The sequence below is a fragment of the Myotis yumanensis genome, unplaced genomic scaffold (genome assembly GCF_028538775.1).
Source record: "Myotis yumanensis isolate MYYU_CA2020_CCGP unplaced genomic scaffold, mMyoYum1.0.hap1 SCAF_5, whole genome shotgun sequence".
Classification (NCBI taxonomy): Eukaryota; Metazoa; Chordata; class Mammalia; order Chiroptera; family Vespertilionidae; genus Myotis; species Myotis yumanensis.
Window position 1 is genome coordinate 100,347,084 of NW_027223756.1, and position 18,267 is coordinate 100,365,350.

The following is an 18,267-nucleotide window of genomic DNA, read 5'->3' on the forward strand; positions in this document are numbered from 1 at the left end:
TGCTGTACACCAGTCTGAGCCTCATCCAACTCTTAGCCATCTGGCTCCAATTGGTAATGATCCGGCCTCTCGTGGCCTCCCTACTACTGCTCAGAGAGTCGGGTCTGAGTGCCCAGACCGTTTGGCTATGGACTTTGGTGGGGCTGGTGCCACCCAGCAAGGGCTGACTGACAGCTGCCGGTCTGGAGGTGTTCCCACAGCTGTGCAGAACTTAGCACCTCGCACTGCTGTGGCTGCAGCTGCTCCTCAGGCTGTTGCACCTTACAAGTATGCTTCCAATGTCTGCAGCCCTCACCCTGCCATACCACCTCTGCAGGCACCTCAGCCTGTGGTCCATGTGCAGGGGCAGGAGCCCCTGACTGCCTCCATGTTGGCCGCAGCACCACCCCCCAGCCCCCCCAGAAACAGAAGCAGATGCTGGGCGAACGTTTGTTCATTCTCATCCAAACCATGCATTCGAACCTGGCTGGAAAGATTACGGGAATGATCGACAATTCTGAGCTGCTGCACATCCTGGAGTCCCCCAAGTCTCTCTGCTCTGAGGTGGATGAAGCTGTGGCGGTTCTACAGGCTCATCATGCCAAGAAAGAAGCTGCCCAGGTGGGCACTGTTGCTGCTGCTACCTCTTAGGCAAGGAAAAAACGGTTCAGAAGCCAAATAACCCGTCATGAAATTCAGCTCAAGGTTTGAAGACTTCCTAGCTTGCCCTATGGACCTCAACACTAAGAACCACAAATTGCAAATTTAATAGGTCGTTTAGTACCAAAAGGTCAATTATGAAGCACCTAGAATTTTTTAGTTAAAAGAATGTATTCTCTGGGTTCTGCTACAGCTCAGGCAGTGTTAACTTTTTTTTTCCCCCTGTTGTGAGTTTTGATCCTCCTCTCCTCCCCGCCCCCCCCCCCCCCCCCCAGAAATTGGTTTTATTTGATGTATCCAAGTCTTCAGTTTCTCAATAAAGAAAAAACTCTCCATAGAAAGATTTTTTAATTAATTAAATTAATATTAATTTGACATATTACCATGGTCTGTGATTCAAGTTTAAGCGAAGTCTCCCAGCTGCGCCTTACCCCAGGTCCCACTGCTAAGCTGCTGGTGATCCAGACTTCTGGACATTTTGTGCGTTGAGTAGTCTAGATCATGTGACACACAGCTTGGAGGGCTTTCTGGGCATGCAGAGAGGACCCTCGCTCCTAATGGGAGTTTGCTTGAACTTGCCAGACTGTCCTGGAGTTAATCCATGCTCTGGTGATGGGCAGAGAGCCCATCAGTGGGAACATTCTTCTCTGCTATAAACAGCATCTTCAGCCTTTATTATCTATGATCAAAATGTATTGATAATATAGTATTATCTGTGATTATCAATGCTGCTGTGACTAGGCTGATCCAGACCTAACACTGCATATGTGCAAAATAAACTCTAGAAATGGCGTGGCATTTGCTGGGCTGAGCCTGGTGGTGTCTCGGTCTTCATTAGCTGCCTGGTACTGTGTGCCCTGCCCACAACCTTGGCCACTAGAGAGTCACCATGGTTTGCATTCGGCCAAACCAGATAGGAAGGAGGTGGATCCCAGGTGAGGGCTGGAGAGCAGCTTTCTGCTCTCTCCCGTGCACACACAGTGGAGGTGTGTGCCCTCAGCCTCAGCTCTTTCCCTTGTTTGCAGCGACCCTTCCCTAGCTCGTCCTTGGACTGAGGCATCCCTGTTGTTCTGTGGTTTCAGAAACGGGTTTCTCCTTTCGAGGACATGATCTTCTGTTTCTCGGAAGAGGACTGGTCCCTTCTAGACCCTGCCCAGACTGGCTTCTACGGGGAATTCATCATTGGAGAGGACTGTGGGGTTTCGCTGCCTCCAAGTAAGACGCCCTTCCAACCCTCTCCTGAGACCAGGGAGCTGGGGGCCCACATCTGAATTTGCTGACCACCCTCCATCCCTGACATGAGGTCACCTGCACACAACGACACTGAGGGCACTTAGTAGAGGCATCCTCACCTGCCACTATCACATGTAAATTAGGCTTACTGGCTGTTTTGCATTTGAAACCAAACATAACAGGTTCCTGTGCACCCACTTTTCTTCTATCATTCTGATCCTATGGCCTCTGAAGTTCTGGCTTTCTATCTCATGGGCCAACAGCTGCCCCAAGCCCATAGCTCCCCCACTACTATGCCCCTCCCCGCCCCCCTGCTTGCTCAAGCCTTTCAGTTTCTCTGCAGCCCTGCGTCACGCTGTCACTGCCATGGCTTGGCCTGCATCCCTCCAGTTCACTGAGGAATGTGTGTCCTCCCCTTTTCTGTGAACAGGTGATCCAGCAGCCCAGCAGGACCTCTCCCAGGGTGAGAAGAACGAGTCATGTGTTCCCGAGCTGCAGGACCTCCAGGGCAAGGATGCTACCCAGGTCTCCTACTTGGGTGAGCCATGATTCCACCACTGGGTGAACAGAGTAGGGTGGTAGGTGGTGCCGGCCAGAGGTGGGCCACTCCCTGCCATCTCTCTGCAGCCCTCTGTAACCCCAGGCTCTGTCTCAGTAGAGCATGTTTTGCCTCCTCCATGACTTTTCCCAGAAAAAATGTAGGTTTATTTTTTTGTGGGTGTGGGATCACACTCATCAACCAGGGACTAGGACACAGTGGGAACATCCTTCTCTGCTATAAACAGCACCTGGGCTATGCTGGCAAGCCAGCAGCCCCTCCACAGGTGAGGTCACATTCTCCATAGGTTAGGTAGAGAAGGAGCACTAGTGCAGGACCTCCAGGTGTCTCATTCTCTAGTCCTTCCACCACATGCTGCAAGTGTGAGGAAACTAAGGCACAGGGTGCTGGGGCTTGGCTTACAACAGCACAGCATTGGCAGCAGAATTTCCCAGTCCCCCTATCTGGGCTTTCTGTATAAGTTGTTAACCATTTGCCATAATGCCTGAGACCCTGCTCCTTCAGGACAAAAGGCTTTGTATGGTTTCAACAGCAGCCCCCACTCCTTCCCCTTCAGGACCTAGAGCTGGCACAGTACAGTCAAGTGTGGGTCTTCATTCCCACGTGGACGAGCATGCAGGGCCTCGGGGTGGCCAGCTCCCTGTCCTGTCAGCCCAGCAGGCTCTGTGCAGGCTGTGTTTATGCAGGATCTGCGAGGGGTCCTGGGGCCTGTGGAAATCCCACCACAGAAGTGGAAATCACCATAAGGGTGGCAGTCACTTCTTCACAGGCAAGTCGACAGGCAGATCCAGGACTCATGCTTACTCCATATAGCTTCAGAATCTTTTTGCCTACAAATTAATTTGCTCCACAAACATTGACTGAGTCGCTGCCCAAGAAGGGAGCTCAGAGCTGCCCTTGGATCACAGCCTGCCATCTGTTAAGATGCCTCCCCAGGTAGTGCCACAGCTGCACGACAAATCCACCTTTCTGTTTTCTTCTCTGGAAAGACTTTCCAAGTCTCCAGCCATTCCAGGTTGAAGAAAGAGGAAAACAGGATGAGCTACAGGGACCAGAGTCCCAGGCCTGCGAGCAGACGACACTTGCTCAGAGCACCTGCCCAGGTAAAGAGGGCCTGGGAGGTATGGGGTGTGTGATACATATGTGAGCATATAAGTACATGTGGTATCTGCTGTGTGGTGTGTACATGTGCATGTTGTGTGTGTATAGCGTCTGGTATGTTGTGTGTGGAAGGGTGAACGTGTATGGTGTGTGCATGCATGTTTGCTGGTGTGGGTTCGGTCAGGGATTGAACTCTCTGAGGTCCTTGCTGACCGACGGCTCCTGTGAGTTGTCAGCTTATTGTGCTGGGTTCCCTTTTGCGAGGGTCTCTCCCAGCTGAGCTCCAGCCCAAGACCCTCCCCTCCTGGCCTTATCCTGGCAGGTTGAAGCAGGTGCGCCACAGTGCTACTGGCCATTAGGGGTGTGTTTCTTCCCTGAGCACAAAAGCCAGAGTCCTGGGCAAAGTCTTGGACCTAAAGAGCAGGAGTGTGGCATGCCTGCGAAAGGTACTCTGAGGAGTGTCCTCCACCTGCCTCATAGAGTCATGTTGGTAAAAGTCCAGAGGCAAAGACTGAAATGTGGCCATCATTTTTTTAAAAAATATGTTTTTATTGATCTTTAGAGAAAGAGGAATCTTTTAAGCGAGAGGGATAGAGAGATAGGAACATCAATAGGCTGCCTCCTACACACCTGATCCTGGGGATCGAACCCACAACCCAGGCATGTGCCCTGATCAGGAATCAAACCAGTGACCTCTTGGTTCATGGGCTGATGCTCAACCACTGAGCCACACCAGCGGGCAGTGTGGCCATCTTTAATGTCCTTGGGGTTAAGGTGTTCTTCCAGACACCAAACCTTAGTCACTGGTTCTTTTTTGTTTTCTTTTTTTAAATTCCAGTTGACATACAGTATTATATTAGTCTCTGGTTCATACTCAAACCCACTGTATGATGAGACTTTCCACAGCTGTGGGGTCTGACTCATGTACAGTCTTTTACCCAAGATGCCTTTTGGAGCAAAAGTTGTCTGGCAAAGAATGTATGCATCCCCTATGTTCATAGCAGCACAATTTACAATAGCTCAGATCTGGAAATAGCCCAAGTGCCCATCAGTAGATGAGTGGATAAAAAGCTGTGGTACGTTTACACCATAGAATGCTATGCAGCAGTAAAAAAGAATATTTTACCCTTTGAGACAGCATGGAGGGACCTGGAGAATATCATGCTAAGTGAAATAAGTTAAGAAAAAGAAAGTATCACATGATCTCACTCATATATGGAATGTAATTAACAAAAGAAACTGATGAACAGAGTGGATCCAGAGACATGGAAGCATGGGACAGAGTGTGGAATCTCAGAGGGAACGTGGGGGAGGATGGGTGAGTGGGAGGTAATCAACCAAAGATCTTGTATGCATATATGCATAACACAAACAGTAGGGTGCTGAAGGCCTGTGTGGGGGGGGGGGGGGCGGGAGATGGGGCGGGTTGGAGAGGGTCAGTGGGGGGAAAAGGGGGACATAATACTTTCAACAATAAATAATTTAAAAAATAAAAAAAGAATTCTCCAGATGATTCTGGGGTGAAGCCAAGATTCATAAAAAAGAGTTGTCTGGCATTGTGGTAATTCCACCTAGCTCTGTGCAGGGCTCCCTGCTATTTCTGTTCACCCCGTCACGTGTAGACAAAAGGAATTCTACATTTACAGAAGATCCAGAAGGAGAATAGCCCCTTCCCCAAAACTTCGAGCTCCCTCACCCCAGGTTTTCTCAGGTGCCTGCAGCAGGCTGAGAGTGGCCTTGCATGGCTGAGGATGGCCCCTCCCCAGGATGAGGGTGGCCATCTCAACGGGGCTAGATGAATGCTTGTTGCTACATGTGCACTTCTGGCCTTCTCTGGCCTCTGCCTGCCCATAGCAGCCTCATGATATACAGGGTGGGTGCCTGCATATGTATTAAATCATGTGTAATCTTCAACAATAACCCCAAAAGGCAGTTCTGATTCCTAGCTCTGTTTTACAGAAAAATATTTAAAAGAGAAAGAAAGTTGCCCAACGTGTCAGAGGAATTGAGCTCAATCGGGGGATTGGGGATACTGAAGCCTGTGGCCATGCTGTGCATGGCCTGGGGATGGATGATGGATGGTTCCCTGTGAGCTGGAGGGATTGAGGAGAAAAGCAGAGAGGCTAGGAAGCCAGATGTGAAAAACAAGACAGGCATTATAAAGGATATATTCTTATAATGTTAGGATGGGGAAGCTTTCTTGTAAGACATAAAACCAAAAAGGAGATGAATAAATGTGTTGCATTTTAAAACTGTGAAAAACAAATGTGCCGAAACAATATACATAAAATTTAAAAGAAAGAAAGAAAGAAAAGAAAAATGGGAGGGATTATGTACAAATAAGATGCAACAGATTCAGACCCATAATTTCGACTTCATAGAAAAGGCAGGCTATGGCTAGGCAATGTGGAGTCAAGCCCGGACCTGGGGCTTGACAGCCCACATTCAGACCCTCAGTCTGACACCCATGGCCTGTCACGGTGCACCCTGGGTCAGCGACTTCTGTTCAGGAGCCCCAGGAGCAGAATGAAAACATCAGAGTACCTATTACAGGGTTCAGTGTTTGTGTCGCCCCACACACCCCCTTCTATACTCATCACTCCCTGATTTTACTGTTTCTCTGGTGTTTGGAGCTCACTGCTGAATCCCACCTCATCTAGCAATAACTCCTAACATTGTGTAAATGGCCCACAGGAGCACTAAGGGTTGTTTATACCCCCTTTTAGAAATTGCATTTATTTTTTGTCACTTTAGCTGATTTGAGGGGTTGTCATCCTGTATGCACTGTATTAGTCTTCTAAGGAGGCTCAAACAACAGAAATTGATTTTCTCAAAATGCTGGAGGTCTGAGGTCCAGGTATCAGAAGGGGCTTCTCCTGCAGCAAGTCTTCTTGGCCGGCTGTCTTCTCCCTGAGCTTCCACATGTCTGTTTCTTAATATCTTCTTGGAAGGATGGCAGTTGGCTTACAAGCCACTCTAATAATCTCATTTTAACTTAACTCTTAAAAGACCTTAATTTCAAATATAGTCACATCCTGAGGTATTTGGGGTTATGACTTAAGCATAATAGGAATTTTTGGGGGATGCAGTTCTGCCCTTAGCACTCTACCCTCGGATCCCCTAAGTTCATGTCCTCACATTCAAAATACATTCACCCTTTCCCCATAGCCCCCAATGTCATACCTATTCCATCAGCAACTCTAAGTGACCTCCACATTGCTTTCCTGCAGCTGGAGATGACTCACCGCCCCCTAAGAACAGCCTGGATGAGGAGGTGACCATCGAGATCGTCCTATCCAGCTCTGGGGATGAAGACTCCCAACTGGGCCCCTACTGCACAGATGAGACACGGAGCCCCTTGGGGAAGCAAAACGGCACCCCCATGCCTCAGCAGAATGGCCTCTCTGTGGGGGGCGAGGTGCATACCTCTGGGAAGTCCTATGTGTGCCCCAACTGCGGCAAGGTCTTCCGCTGGAGGGTCAATTTCATCCGACACCTGCGCAGCCGCAGGGAGCAGGAGAAGCTGCACGAGTGCTCGGTATGTGGGGAGCTGTTCAGTGACAGCGAGGACCTGGACGGGCACCTGGAAGCCCATGAGGCCCGGAAACCTTTCCGGTGCGGCGCCTGCGGGAAGAGCTTCCGCCTCAACTCGCACCTGCTCTGCCACAGGCGGGTCCACCTGCCGCCCACCGGGCCCCTGCCGGTAATTGGGAGCGAGCAGGGGGCGGCAGAGTCCACAGGTGGGGGGCCTGATGCATCGCTGGCTGAGGGCCGGGCCCGGCTGAGCATCCAGTGCTATGACTGCGGGAAGCTGTTCCAGCGACCTGAACACCTGGCGAGGCACCGCAGCAGTGTGCACGGTAAGGACCGGGCACGGCCCTTTCGGTGCCGGTACTGCGTCAAAAGCTTCCTGCACAACTCCGACCTCCTGCGCCACCAGCGCCTGCATATGAAACGCCGCTCCAAGCAGGCTCTCAACTCTTACTGACTGACGCCAGGCACTCCCGGGACGTACCTGCCCCTGGACAGACCTCACCTTCCCACCCTTTGCTCTCAGGTAGAAATGAGATAGTGATCAACTGAGCATTTCTTTTGTCTCTGCTGTGCCAAAAAGCAGGGAGGGAGGTGCATAACCAGCTTGGACTCGCCCGGTGTTTCTGGGTCAGAAGAGAGCCCTGTCCAGTGCTTCCCAAGCGGTCTAAGGGACTGGACTGCCCCAACTGCAGTGACCATTTGGGGTTTGTCCCTTGCCACCAACTCACTATACTCCCATGCTGCCTTGTCTGAACCCCTGCCCGTATCTTGAGGTTCTAGGGTGACTGTACTTCCCATCTGAGAGCAAGAAGCTGTGGGCGAGAAAAAGGAAGGGAGTGCATGTGGGCAGCAAGGCCAGGCACACCAATCCTACCACGTCACTAGCTGACCCAAAGAACACCCGCTGTTACCAGGCAGCCCTGTCAGGGTCAGAAGCCTCTGGGGGCTGTGCAGCTGCTTGCGAAGGGGAATTGTGTCATACTTTTATTTGCAAAGGCAGCTGCTTATTAGGGATTTTGAGTTCACTGAAGGCAGTGCCCACGTTTTATTTGTTGCACACCCTGCTCAAATGTCATTTTGTACCTGAAGGACCCGGTAAATGGTTGCGGGGTAGAAGCAGTTGTCATCATTCGAAAGGCACTTAAGTTCTCCTGCCCATCCCATTGTGTCCGGGAATGGGGAGCTCAGCCCCAGTGGGGGGTTCTGTTGTCTGGATGAGGGGCAGTGGAAACAACCTCCTGTGAGGTTGGGCTCTTCATACATAGTAACTTAGTCTGCTGTTCATATTCATTTGCTAGGGCTGCCTTAACAAAATACCAAAAACAGGGTGACTTAGAGCAACAGAAATATATTGCTTCAGTTCTGGAGGCTGGAAGTCCAATGTCAAGGGGTCAGTGGGTTGGTTCCCTGTAAGGGAAGGTCTGTTCCACACCTCTCCCCCAGCTTCTGGTGGTGCTGGCAGTTGATGATGTTCCTTGTAGAAATATTAACCCATCTCTGCCTTCATCTTCATGTCGTGTCCCTGTGTACATGTCTGTCTCCAAATTTCCCTTTTTTATAAGGGCACCATATTGGATCAGGGCCCTCATGCCTACTCTGGTATATTCCTGTCTTAACTAGTAACATCCACAATGACCATATTCTAAGAAAGTCCACATTCTGATGTATTGGGGTTAGGACGTAAATATGAATTTGGGGTGGTGGGGAGACAATTCAATCCACAACAGCAGATAGTCTTGCAATTATCTGGTCATCCCTGATTAACAGATGAGTCAACAGAAGCTGTGGTTGGCTTGCTGTCTGTTCCATTGGAAGCAGCATAGCTTTGAAAGTGCGTGGCCTGGAGTTCTGGATTGGGAGTGACCATTGGCTGTGAAATCTCAAGCAACGAAAACCATGGTCTTATTGTTCCTGGAAGACTGGTAATATCGGCCATGCTCAATGTCAAGAAAGCACAGGGACTATGGAGTGGTGGTAGCTGATTCAAAGCCACCAGGTGGACATTTTGTGCTATTTGTATGTCCATCAGCAGGCAGCCAGGCTCCTTGTCACCTATATTGTCACATGAGATGCCATCAAACCCAATAGAAGAGCCACAGGTTTTATAATTCTGATTACTGTAGACATCCCTGCATCCTGAGGAGCAGTAAATGCAATAAAACTGTTAGGTCATACCCTGAACGAAAAATAAATATTGGGGCTCTTCATTTCTAAATAGTTTGCCTCTTATTGATCTGCCAGGAAAAGGAGGAAAGTGAATCTTTAAGGCTATTGAGGAGGAAATTCCACATAGAAGCCAGGTTATACATTTGCCCCACCCTCATACACTCTTGCTCAAGGGCTTGTCAGCTGGAAGATGGTTCTCCATCTGCTTCAGACATTTGTCTAATGGAGGAACATTGCCCCATTTACTGTTTGTCTTACCTGTAAAACCAGATCCTAAATAAAAAAAACACCAAGGGGATGTAACTGCATCTTGAGTCCCCACCGAATACTGTGGGGAACCCCCCACTCACTGACCCCAATACACCTAGTACCTACCTAATTGGAAGGTCAGTCACTTAGGATTCAGAAGCCCTCCAGGGTGATGTAGCTCAAATCCCATTCATCCCATTCCAAAGAGTCCAGTGGGGTTACCTGCTCCTCCAGGCACCGGAGAACTGACCACTTGCTCCCTCCCTGGGGGATGGGCAGGCAGGTGAGCTACATCTCCACTTTACTATGGAAGTACAGGCCCCACATCTGAGAAGCATCTGCCCTCCCTGTTCCTTGGATCTCTGGACATTGTTTCCACAAACTCATAAGTACATAATAAAAATTAACTTGCTGAATTAATATTCATGTTAGACTTTCCATTTAGTTTAAAAAGTAATGTGCTGCACAGCTGAGATAGTTGATTGGCCTGACAAGGTGAGCTTGAGGGATAAGGATGAAAATAGTCCTCTGGGTGTCAGACTTCACCTTGTGGCACATTTAAGCCTCAGATAGATGGCCTGCTCACCTGATCTGACCCCTGTCCAAAGTACAGAGGAAGTCACTACACCAGGGGTATTTTGTACTCCTTGTCACACTACAGCTGGTTAACCTGACCTCACCATTGTCCTATATCCTTTCTCCCAACCTCTCTCCCTAGCTGAGTGGTGTGACCAGTGGTGAGAAGGTATGAGTCTACGTCTGCTTTGGAGATCAGTCTGTCACTTTTTTTTTCTTTTTTTTTCGTAATGTAGGCCACAAAATAGTAATGGGCTATATGTTTAGTGATATAGTCCACTGTGGAGTGTGGTCTTTATTCTCCCAAAGAGCCTAAGTTGATAAAGGTTATTAAAAAACCTTCACCCAAAATAAAACTTTTGGTAGTCTGTCACTTTTCTCCTATAAGATGGTTTTCCCTTTCTACCAGAAGCAGAGTTCAGAGTGTAATGTAGGGGATTTGATGATAACTTATGTTGCTACATCTTGTCAAAATATGGAGGGGCTGGAACACTTGCCTAGAAAATGTTGCTGGTCAGAAAAGGCACATCTGAGAGTCAGGGTAAGTCTACTCCATCCAAATTAAGCTGGAGCCCCTTTGAATGTGTCTGTGTGCTCTGAGAAGAGACAGGACCTGCCTCCAGCCCACTGAAGGTAAATTCAGAGTGAGATTTCTAGATTTTTAATTTTTTTTTTTTATTGATTTCAGAGAGGGAGAGAGAGAGAGAAACGTCAGTGATGAGAGAGAATCATTGATCGGCTGCCTCCTGCATGCCCCACACTGGGGATTGAGCTAGCATCCCAGCATGTACCCTGACCAGGAATCAAACTCTGACCTCCTGCTTCATAGGTCAATGCTCAACCACTGAGCCACGCCAGCCAGGCATATTCTGGATATTTTTAAGCGTTTTCTCAGAAGAAGATTGAGTGAGAAAGAGTATAAACTTGTGGAAATTTTACCAGCACATTGCATTTTCAGCAAACATTGACCCACCCAGTTGGGGGAGTGGGGGCTGAGGATAGGTAAACCATATTTATCTCAGTCTCCCGTTTGGTTATCCCATTTATCTAAAATGGCTTGGCTTTTTAAAAAATTAGGATGGTACTCTGTGGCCATGATATAAAGGCTTCACTAACCCTCTGTGCTCAAGAAGCCAAAAGTCTGACCAGATGTGCATTCGCTAAATTTGCACAGAACTAGGTGCTCCAGCAAAGATGGCCACTAAGGCCTAGCTGGTTTGGCTCAGTGGAAAGAGCGTTGGCCTGCAGACTGAAGGTCCCAGGTTTGATTCCAATCAAGGTTGGATTCCAATGCCCGGGTTGTGGGCTGGACCCACAGTGGGGGGTGTGTAGGAGGCAGCTGATCAATGATTCTCATCATTGATGTTTCCATCTCTCCCTCATCCTTCCTCTTTGAAATCAATAAAAATATATATTTTTTTAAAAGATGGCCTCTGGGAGAAACCAAGATGGCGGCATAGGTAAACACCAGAAATTGCTACCTCGCACGACAACTTCAAAAATACAACTAAAAGACAAAACGATCATCATCCAGAACTACAGGAAGGCTGGCTGAGTGGAAATTCTACAACTAGAAGGAAAGAGAAAAGCACACTGAGACTCAGAGGAGGTGCGGAAGTAAAGTGCAGAGGTACGGAGGCACACACAGCAAGGGCTGACAACTGAGGACGCGGCTGTCTTTTTGAATCGGGAGGGAGTCACAAGCCCTCGACTGCTCTGAACTCCAGTTCTGGGTGAGTCTCTGGGGACCCAGACTCATCAGGGGAGAAACTGGACTGTCTGGCAGTGGGCAGAACTCGGAACTCGAGGGCGGCTTTCTCTCAGAGGTACTTGCAGCGATTACTGGAACACTGAGACGCGGGGCCTCTTAGGGCAGGGCTGAGGATCAGCCATAGCTGCTTGCTCCGCCCTGTTGATTCCCTGAGACCCCGCCCCACCCAAGCTGTGCACAGAGGCTTTTGCATATGAATGCCCTGGCCCTTTGCAATCTGAAAATTACCTAACAAACTGCAGCTGGGCCAGACAGACCCAGAACTTCCAAGAGAAGGCCCAAGGCCCCACAGCAGCTTGCATTGCTTCACAGCTGGGCCTCATCTGGGCACCTCCAAACCCCGAACAAGGAAGAGGAATCTGCAGATCTCTTCATAGCTCCTGCTGGTTAGCCTCAGGCAGAGGCTAAATTAGCATCTCCTTAGAGATCCAAGAGCCAGTGTACCCAGTGGTCAGAGTGGGACCATCCAGATTACAACTCCTCAGATCCATAAGGGACACACTCAGGGGGCAGACTCAGTGAGCACCAAAGCCCCACTGAAGCAAGTCTTGCCCCAGAAGGGTGTCTCCAGCACAGAAGTTCTCCCACCGTAGACACAGCTGATTCTCACAGCCAATTGGCCTGGAGGTCAGTTCCTCCCAGTGATACCTACAACAATCAAGGCTTAACTACAACAAGACTGTGCACAAAGCCCACAAAAGGGTGCACCAAGAGTGTCCACCTCAGGTAATTGGGGAGGCTGAGCCACTGGGCCCTATACGACACCTAGCACACAAAGCCACTCTACCAACACTGGGAAGCATAAAAAATGCGGAGACAAAGAAACAGGTCACAAATGACAGAAATAGAGGAAAGCAAACTACTGGATATAGAGTTCAAAACCACGGTTATAAGGTTTTTCAAGAATTTTCTAGAAACTGCCAATAAATTTAGTGAGACCCTGGAGGATCTGAAAAAAGACCGACTAGAAATTAAGCATACACTGACTGAAATAAAGAATAATATACAGAGATCCAACAGCAGACAAGAGGATCCCAAGAATCAAGTCTAAGATTTGAACTACAAAGAAGCAAAAAATACCCAACCAGAAAAGAAAAAAGAAAAAAGAATCCAAAATTATGAAGATAGTGTAAGGAGCCTCTGGGACAACTTCAAGCGCATCAACATCCGAATTATAGGGGTGCCAGAAGATGAGAGAGAGCAAGATATCGAAAACCTATTTGAAGAAATAATGACAGAAAACTTCCCCTGCCTGGTGAAAGAAATAGACTTACAAGTCCAGGAAGCACAGAGAACCCCAAACAAAAGGAATTCAAAGAGGACCACACCAAGACACATCATAATTAAAATGCCAAGAGCAAAAGACAAAGAGAGAATCTTAAAAGCAGCAAGAGAAAAACAGTTAGTTATCTACAAGGGAGTACCCACACGATTGTCAGCTGATTTCTCAACAGAAACTATGCAGGCCAGAAGGGAGTGGCAAGAAATATTCAAAGTGATGAATAGCAAGAACCTACAACCAAGATTACTTTACCCAGCAAAGCTATCATTCATAATTGAAGGTCAGATAAAGAGCTTCACAGATAAGAAAAAGCTAAAGGAGTTCATCACCACCAAACCAGTATTATATGAAATGCTGAAAAGTATTCTTTATAAGAGGAAGAAGAAAAAGGTAAAGTTAAAAATTATGAACAGCAAATACACATCTATCAACAAGTGAATTTAAAAATCAAGTGAATAAAAAATCTGATGAACAGAGTAAACTGGTGAATATAATAGAACCAGGGCCATAGAAAGGGAGTGGACTGACAATTCTTGGGGGATGCAGGAAGAGACTGGACAAAAATCGTACACCTATGGATGAGGACAGGGGCGGGCGGTAAGGGCAGAGGGTGGTGTGGGAACTGGGTGGAGGAGAGCTTTGGGGGGGGGGGGGGAAAGAGGAACAACTGTAATAATCTGAATAATAAAGATTTAATTTAAAAATAAAAAGATGGCCACCAAGATGGGAGGACCAGGGGCCCCAACATTCTTAAGGCAGTCTTCCATCCCTGTGGGGATTTTCACCTAGCTGCTGCTGTTAATAGCAGAGACCTCTGGCTTACTCACACTCTGTCTTATAACAAAGTTAGCCCAGTGGCTGGTAGGCAGTCTTGGGGCTCAGAGAGGGTGAATGCAGACCCATGTTGTCAGGAGGAGATACCTGGTGCACCTCTCAACACTTTCCCCACTACTAGTCACCAAGGACGAAGACCTCATCGTGTTCCTGTTTACAAAGTCTGAAACAAAGTGGAACCTTGTTATGTGACGTATAAGGCATACCTTGTCTGGTCTGCCTTCCTGAGAGGCACTGGCTCCTGCCAGAGCAGGCCCTTAGAAGCTAGCTTGACCAGGTGCCAAGCAAAGCCTGTGCTATCCTCATGCCAATACTCTGACACCAACTGGGTGTCCCAACAACTCAGTTTCATCCTGACACTAATGATCTGGGAGAACATTGGATCCCATAGGATGAAGATGAAGGCCTACACAAGATACCCCACTTCAAATGCCAGTAAGGTGTCTTGGGGGCCATACAGACTAATGCTGAGATGGCTACAAATGGGGGTTCTAAAGACCCCTCAGGTTTGATTATTCACTACAATGACTTCCAGTAACTCACTGAAAGTGTTATCCTTATGGTTAGTTTTTATTATAACAGATACAACCAAGGAACAGCAAAAAGGGAGGGATGTACTGGGCGAGGTCGGGAGGGGTATTCGAAAGGCAGAGCTTCCATGCCCTCCCTCTGTGGACTAGGGTGCAGCCAGCTCTCAGCCAGTCACCTTGGGCTGAGCTGAGCTGAGCTTTCCAGGATTCTTAGCATGTTTCATGTCGATGCCCCATGCCATGAAACTCAAGCTGCCTCCCACATGCGCCCCTCCTGGAGATTGAAACCTAGGCATCTTTCTCACTGCCCCTATTGCCCTACTGTGCTGGCTGCAGACCACCAGAGCTTGTTCACTTAAGGACACCAGCTTGTTGGTATCACAGAAATGCTGCCCAATGAGAACTGCATGTACCCTGGAATGCGAGTTTCCTAGTAATACCTGCTCTCAGTACTTTTGACAAGCTGCAATTTGGGGCAGCTAAAGAGATTACACAATTAGGAACTAGAAGACCAAAGTGGCCTTTGTTCTTAGGATTTTATTCAAAGATGGTGGACACCTCCTTATGGATATGTGGCTTCATATTCAGGGCACTCTGCATGTGCACAGTGGTGGGCACTGCAGAGGGACCCACCAGTCAGCTTTGTGACTCCAGTGTGCAGATTATCTAAATAATCCAGTCCAACACTGGGAAGGAATGTGTACAGGTGTGTTACTGGCCCAAAGCCCATGTATTGATGCTTTAGAAAGCCAAAACTAAAAATGTCAGAATTTGGCCTGGCCAGTGTTGCTCAGTGGTTGAGCATCTACCTATGAACCAAGAGGTCACCAGTTTGATTCCTGGTTAGGGCACATGCCCAAGTTTCGGACTCAATCCCCAGTAGAGGGTGTGCAAGAAACAGTCTTTTGATGTTTCTTTCTCATCAATATGTCCATATCTCGATTCCTCTCCCTTTCTCTCTCAAAATTTAAAAAAAAAAAAAATTTTTTTTAATGTCAGTTTAGAGTAAGGTTTATTTTTTTACTTTTAAAATATATTTTTTATTTCAGAGCAAAAGGGAGAGGGAAAGAGAGATAGAAACATCAATGATGAGAGAGAATCATCAACCAGCTGCCTCCTGCATGTTCCCTACTGGGGATCGAGCCTGCAACCCAGGCATGCGCCATGATTGGGAATTGAACCGTGGCCTCCTGGTTTATAGGTCAATGGTCAACCACTGGGCCACACTGGCTGGGCGGGAAAGGTTTAATGATTGAGAAGATGGGAGTCCTAATAGTTCCTCAAATTCATCTTAAGAAAGTACTAAGTTCAGGCTTCTTTTATGTTAAGGGTAGGGGGAATGGGAGGAGCTGCTTTTGTAAAAACTCAAGCTGTAAGCAGAATTCCTCTAATGATTAGCTTGTCTATATGCAAAACAAAGCAGGTCTGAACAATCTGGAGTTAGACAAAGCATTTCTCTGTTACAGGTGAATGTTCTCATGCATCGGCCTTCAAATCCTAAACATTTGTAACCAGAGACAACCCCCCTACTCCGCCCTAAAGAAGATCTTTGGAGACATCCTTCTTTACCCTCAGGGAATTAGCCTGGTATTGGTTGGTTGTTGCAGGTGATGGGGCTGGATGCCAAGTGATTTTAGAGACCCTGTCTGCACCCAATTTCCTCTGTCTACAACAGGGAGTATCCATTTCTTCTACTTGTTTTAGGAGACTCACAAAAGTCTAAAGTGAATGGAGCCTGTCCAGTGTGTCTCAGTGGTTGAGCATCGACCAGTGAACCAGGTCACCATTCGATTCCTGGTCAGGGCACATACCTGGGTTGTGGGCTTGATCCCCAGTCGGGGACGTGCAGGAGGCAGCCAATCGATGATTCATCATTGATGTTTCTATCCCTCTCTCCCTCTCCCTTCCTCTCTGAAATAAAAATACATTAAAATAATAATAATAAATTAATTAAAAAATAAAGTGAATGGAAGTGCGAGGAATGGTGTGAAACACTAGACAATAGTCATTAAACACCTGCTTTAGATGAACATCTCATAGGGCCACAGGAAGTGGCAATGCTGCAGTTCCCGTCCATGATTAATAACTTCCTCAGTTTGTAGTAAACTTGTGTTCTAATCCCGAGAAGTGGAGCTGACAGTAGATACCTGGTCTTCAACAGCAGTCACCCATCATGTTTTCTCCAGTCCACAGCTGTGGGAACACCCACAGAGTTGGGTTTTAGAAATGTAGTACCTTCAAGTGTCTTTTGGATGGTTTATGTTTGCAAATTCTTCATTGTCTAAAAAAGAGAAATATATTGAGCACATCAGTTTACTTGGCTGTATTCACCAAAACTTTAATACGACTGGAGCGCTTTTCCATGAGGCCCACTTTTTGTGGGCCTGGAATCTTCCTGATGCCACATTGCAAACAACTCTCAGCAAAGTGGCACACTCACAAGAAAGGCAGGCTCCTACGCCCCAAGGCGATAAGAGTCAGGTAACTGCTTCTAGCCTCTCATTTTGAAGCAAATCAAGTGCAGAGGCTCATGAAAGGTGAAGTAATTTAGGCCAAGGTATGTGTATCTGACCCATTTTCCCCCTCCCAGGCAACAGGCCTTCTCATGCATTTCTTTTTTTTTCTTTTAGTTATATGTTTTTATTGATTTCAGAGAGAGGAAAGGAGAGATAGAGATAGAAACATCAATGATGAGAGAGAATTGTTGGTCCACTGCCTCCTGCACGCCCCCCTAATGGGAATCGAGCCCACTGCCCAGGCATGTGCCCTGGCGGGGAATTGATCCCTGATACCCTGTTCATGGGTTGACCCTCAACCACTGAGCTACACTGGCCAGGCTTCTCATGCATTTCTAAGCATCACATAGTTCATCCACAAAATCTGGGAGCCTGTCTCCCAAGCCCTTCCACATAGCTCTCAGCACAGAAGCACATTATAAAAAGGCAAGATTCAAGGAAGGAGGTTTTTACAAAAAGCAATTTGCCTCATGCAATTTTCTGGTGAGCCAGAAAGCATTAGAACATGAGGCTTGTGAGCACCTGGGTCAAGGTCCAGATATCATGACTCCAGGGTTGATCAGCTGAGTAATGCAGGACCATTCGGACCAGTGGCCACGGCTCCTGAGCGCCCTTCCTGTGATTCCCTCCTCCTTGAGTAGCGACGAAGACCCCAGGAGTTTCATAGGCTTCACTCTTAGGAACAAATCCCATGTTATAGCAAATAATCTTGGGAGAGAGAACATTCATTCAAAATTTCTGAGAACCTAGTATAAGCAGGCAGTAGTAATAATCACAACCTGCATATAAAATTAGATTGAGCCCAGCCAGTGTGGCTCAGTGGTTGAGCATTGACCTATGAACCAGGAGGTCACAGTTCAATACACCCACATGCCCAGGTTGCGGCTCAATCCTCAGTAGGAGTGGTGCAGGAGGCAGCCTATCGATGATTATCTTTCATCATTGATGTTTCTATCTCTCTCTCCCTCTCCCTTCCTCTCTCTAAAGTCAATAAAAACATATTTTAAAAAACAAAATAAGATTGAAACATGGCGCCAGGGAGAGGAAGAGAAGACACTGGGAAACTGGTTGGGGATGAAGGCACGTGCAGTGGGTTGAGTTGTGTACCACCCCCCTCCCAAAGATAGGTCCATGTCCTAACCTCTAGAACCTATGGATGTGACCTTATTTGGAAAAAGAGCCTTTTCAGATGTAATCCAGTTAAAGATCTTGAGAATAGATCACCCTGGATTACCTGGGTGAGCCTTAAGTCCCATGAACAATGTCCTTAGAAGATG

The 18,267-nt window shown here is 47.7% G+C and overlaps 1 protein-coding gene and 1 non-coding gene across 5 annotated transcripts in view; one reads left to right on the top strand and one right to left on the bottom strand.

Moving 5' to 3' along the window:
• Nucleotides 1–16,751, top strand: part of ZNF496 (zinc finger protein 496) — a 63,327-nt gene extending 46,576 nt beyond the window's left edge. For 2 of the 4 annotated variants that reach the window (XM_070416697.1, XM_070416698.1), the window contains exons 7-10: nucleotides 1,722–1,854; nucleotides 2,303–2,410; nucleotides 3,421–3,534; nucleotides 6,763–12,401. In XM_070416697.1, coding sequence (XP_070272798.1) covers nucleotides 1,722–1,854; nucleotides 2,303–2,410; nucleotides 3,421–3,534; nucleotides 6,763–7,520 — 1,113 coding nt within the window. In that variant the 3' untranslated portion in view covers nucleotides 7,521–12,401. Of the gene's footprint in view, nucleotides 1–1,721; nucleotides 1,855–2,302; nucleotides 2,411–3,420; nucleotides 3,535–6,762; nucleotides 12,405–15,940 lie in introns of those variants that run through there. The other 2 variants (XM_070416700.1, XM_070416699.1) reach the window with 2 other exon arrangements.
• LOC139011901 (small nucleolar RNA SNORA4) lies at nucleotides 10,287–10,423 on the bottom strand. Its single transcript, XR_011471713.1, has one exon. It is a non-coding gene; the product is annotated as a small nucleolar RNA SNORA4 (small nucleolar RNA).
• Nucleotides 16,752–18,267: the final 1,516 nt, after the last annotated feature.